General features: G+C 42.5%; 1 protein-coding gene across 1 annotated transcript; it reads right to left on the reverse strand.

Annotated features, from left to right (window-relative positions):
- Positions 1–1,480: 1,480 nt before the first annotated feature.
- Positions 1,481–2,492, reverse strand: LOC129774915 (glutathione S-transferase 4-like). The gene is made up of 2 exons (XM_055778992.1): positions 2,162–2,492; positions 1,481–2,095 (listed from the first exon to the last, which is right to left on the reverse strand). Exons 1-2 carry the CDS (start codon positions 2,294–2,296, stop codon positions 1,586–1,588), a joined length of 645 nt encoding a protein of 214 aa, XP_055634967.1. The 5' UTR covers positions 2,297–2,492; the 3' UTR covers positions 1,481–1,585.
- Between the last annotated feature and the right edge of the window lie 303 nt (positions 2,493–2,795).

The following is a 2,795-nucleotide window of genomic DNA, read 5'->3' on the forward strand; positions in this document are numbered from 1 at the left end:
CATCAATATATCTTTGGCACCGTATGGAAACAACAACAATGACAATATTTGCAAGTATCAAATATCATGCTACCTGTTATTTAGTATTGCCTCAGTGGAATAGTACCTCTAGGCATCGTTCGTACCATGAAATCAAGCACCAAACAAGCTCAAAGGTGGCTCAAAGCTACTAGAAATATAAACAATTCTCATCATTTTACGCTATTCTCAAAAGAAACGCTCTCGTTAATATTACTGGCCTACTTTCTCATGCTCAAGATAAGCGCAGCTGTCATCCTTAGTGGACAAAGTTTTGCTACTGGCGAGCGAAACCAAATTACATACAAAATTCCAGAACGACATTTACTTTCATGGTGATTAAATAAACGAAATAATCTCTTTCTGTTAAAAAGAGTAGCATTGCTTCATTATGATCAAGATTAGTGCAAATGCAATCCTAGTTGAAGGCAGTTTTGCGACTGGCACGTTTGCATTCGTTTGATTAATTCTCGAGTAATGTAGAAAATTTGTGTTTTATTTGTATGGTAGCGTCCCCCCCTTTAAGAAGGGGGGAGGGGTCTCAAACTATCATGAAAACCTGCCCCGGCCCCAAAAACCCCTACATACCTATTTTCATGTCGATCGGTTCAGTAGTTTCCGAGTCCATAAGAATCAGACAGACAGACAGACAGAAATCCATTTTTATATATATAGATTTTCAGACAGTCTCAGCTCAATAGAGGCAATCCGCTCAGTGAAAGTTGATAAACGCTCATCTTATTTCCTAACAAGAATAAGACAACTATTGAGTGTTTTGGTCGAAAAATTATTCAAGATTACCTTAGCATGGGTTCCCTCTCATTGCTCGATTACGGGGAATGAGAAAGCGGACTCGCTAGCTAAAGTGGGCGCTTCAGTAGGCACACTTTTTGAAAGGCAAATTGCTTATAACGATTTTTTTCACATTCGGGTCAAATGTTTTGCGATAAAGAACAAAACTACTAATTTTCACCAAAATCCGAGAACCACTATATCGGTTTGGCATGGAATGGCTGTATATATATTTTGGGAAAAAATCCGGATCGTCTTCCTGTTGTTCCTTCACTGCGCAACAAGTCCTTTCCTTGATGAGGACCATCTTGATCGAAAAAGACCAGGAGCCGTAGTTCTCCGAACCGCGTAATATTTCCCTCACTGACAGCGGCACTGAACTACCCGGTAATCGAGCTCCAGCATTGCTTTGTCCTCTGAAACCTGTTTGAGTTCCGTTTCCCGCTCCGGCGTCTGTTCCGGCACCTGGCTTATTTTCTCGATCACTACTATTCATATTTCACACAGGAGATATCCTCACTGACATACTATTCACACGATTGAAAAATCTTGAATAATTCCTTCACATTGAGAAAATTTCTTCCCGAATGAAAAATTTGCCCGTCACCAAACAGAGAAACAAACAATCTGAGCCCATAACCTAATGGGACTATTGACTAAAATACGTCTGTTTGGTATGATGGCTGGATACAAGAGAAAATTTATTCATTAATACATTCATGGCTTGCTACAATATAAAAACTAATTCATCGGTTACTTATCCAACACCTTCAACTCAGTGCGTCGGTTTACCGACGAACCTCGCGAATCCTTCGAATGCCGGTCCCATCACATCCTGATACCCCACCAGTTCCTTCTTGCACGTTTCGTACCACGCGAAAACTTTTGGGAATTTTTCCAAACTAAATTTACAAGCAACCAGCACCGAGGCACTGGCCATCATCGATATGTCCGCAATGGTCAGCCCATTGCCAGCGACGTAACGCGTTCTGCCGAGATATGCCTCCAGAAACCCAAGCGCCTCGTGAAGTCTCTCGCGATCGGCCTCCGACCCTGTGGTCTTGCTCTTCCACAGCGGGGAACAGTAATCGTAAATCCGGTGGTAGAATATGCCCAAATCAAAGTTCAGCTGCTGCTGAATCAACGCCCGAACCTTGGCATCGCTCGGGTACAAAGGATGGCTGCCTTGGGCGTGAGCGTCGACCAGGTAGGACAAGATGGCCCGCGATTCACTGAGCGTGAATTCTCCCTCCTGCAGGGTCGGAACTTTGTGAACAGGATTCAGCTGAAAAATGCATACGGATGAAGTAATCAAATATGTGTGGTATGACTGCAGAGGATGTGTACAAACTTTGATGAAGTCCTCCTTCAGGTGAGCTTTCGAGAAGAAGTCGATCGGTTTCATATTGAATTTGATGTCCAGCTGGTGACCTAACAGAAGCACAGACCAGCACGGAGGGGAGAGTGAGAAATAGTAAAGATCCATGGTGGATTGGGACCGGTAAAATGCAACCTAGGGTAACAAACTGTTAGTTTCGTGCTCCGCAATGGTGCATTTTATACTGAGTTTTCTTTCGCTTCGTAATATAGCAAGATAAGATTACGGTTTGGCACACTCGAAGGGATATCACCCCTTTGAATTGAATGGTTGTCACTGCGTGTGATTGTTATCGTGAGTATGTGCTCGTTTCGGATTTCAAGCATGACTTGCACTTTGTTAACGAGGTGCCAAGATATTTGATTGTGTTCTGAATGTTACCATTACTGAAACATATTGGGCCTGATCACACGAACGTCACCTCACGGTGAGAACGAAGTGAATTGTATACAACAGTGGAACATATTTCATATGGGCGAGAATGAGTACCGTCGATGGGGGTGAGAATGGGTCAAAATCAGAGAATGTTACTATTAGTAATATCTTAAAAATATTGCGAATACTTTTAAAAGCTGTGAACCATTTAGCAGGAGGCATATTTTCACTA

This window comes from Toxorhynchites rutilus, chromosome 1, assembly GCF_029784135.1.
Source record: "Toxorhynchites rutilus septentrionalis strain SRP chromosome 1, ASM2978413v1, whole genome shotgun sequence".
NCBI lineage: Eukaryota > Metazoa > Arthropoda > Insecta > Diptera > Culicidae > Toxorhynchites > Toxorhynchites rutilus.

Excerpts from the sequence above, each read along its gene's own strand:
- LOC129774915 (XM_055778992.1), bottom strand. The coding sequence starts at position 2,296 with ATGGATCTTTACTATTTCTCACTCTCCCCTCCGTGCTGGTCTGTGCTT. Across the intron at positions 2,096-2,161 it reads TGAAGGAGGACTTCATCAAA|CTGAATCCTGTTCACAAAGT; the intron begins GTTTGTACACAT and ends TGCATTTTTCAG.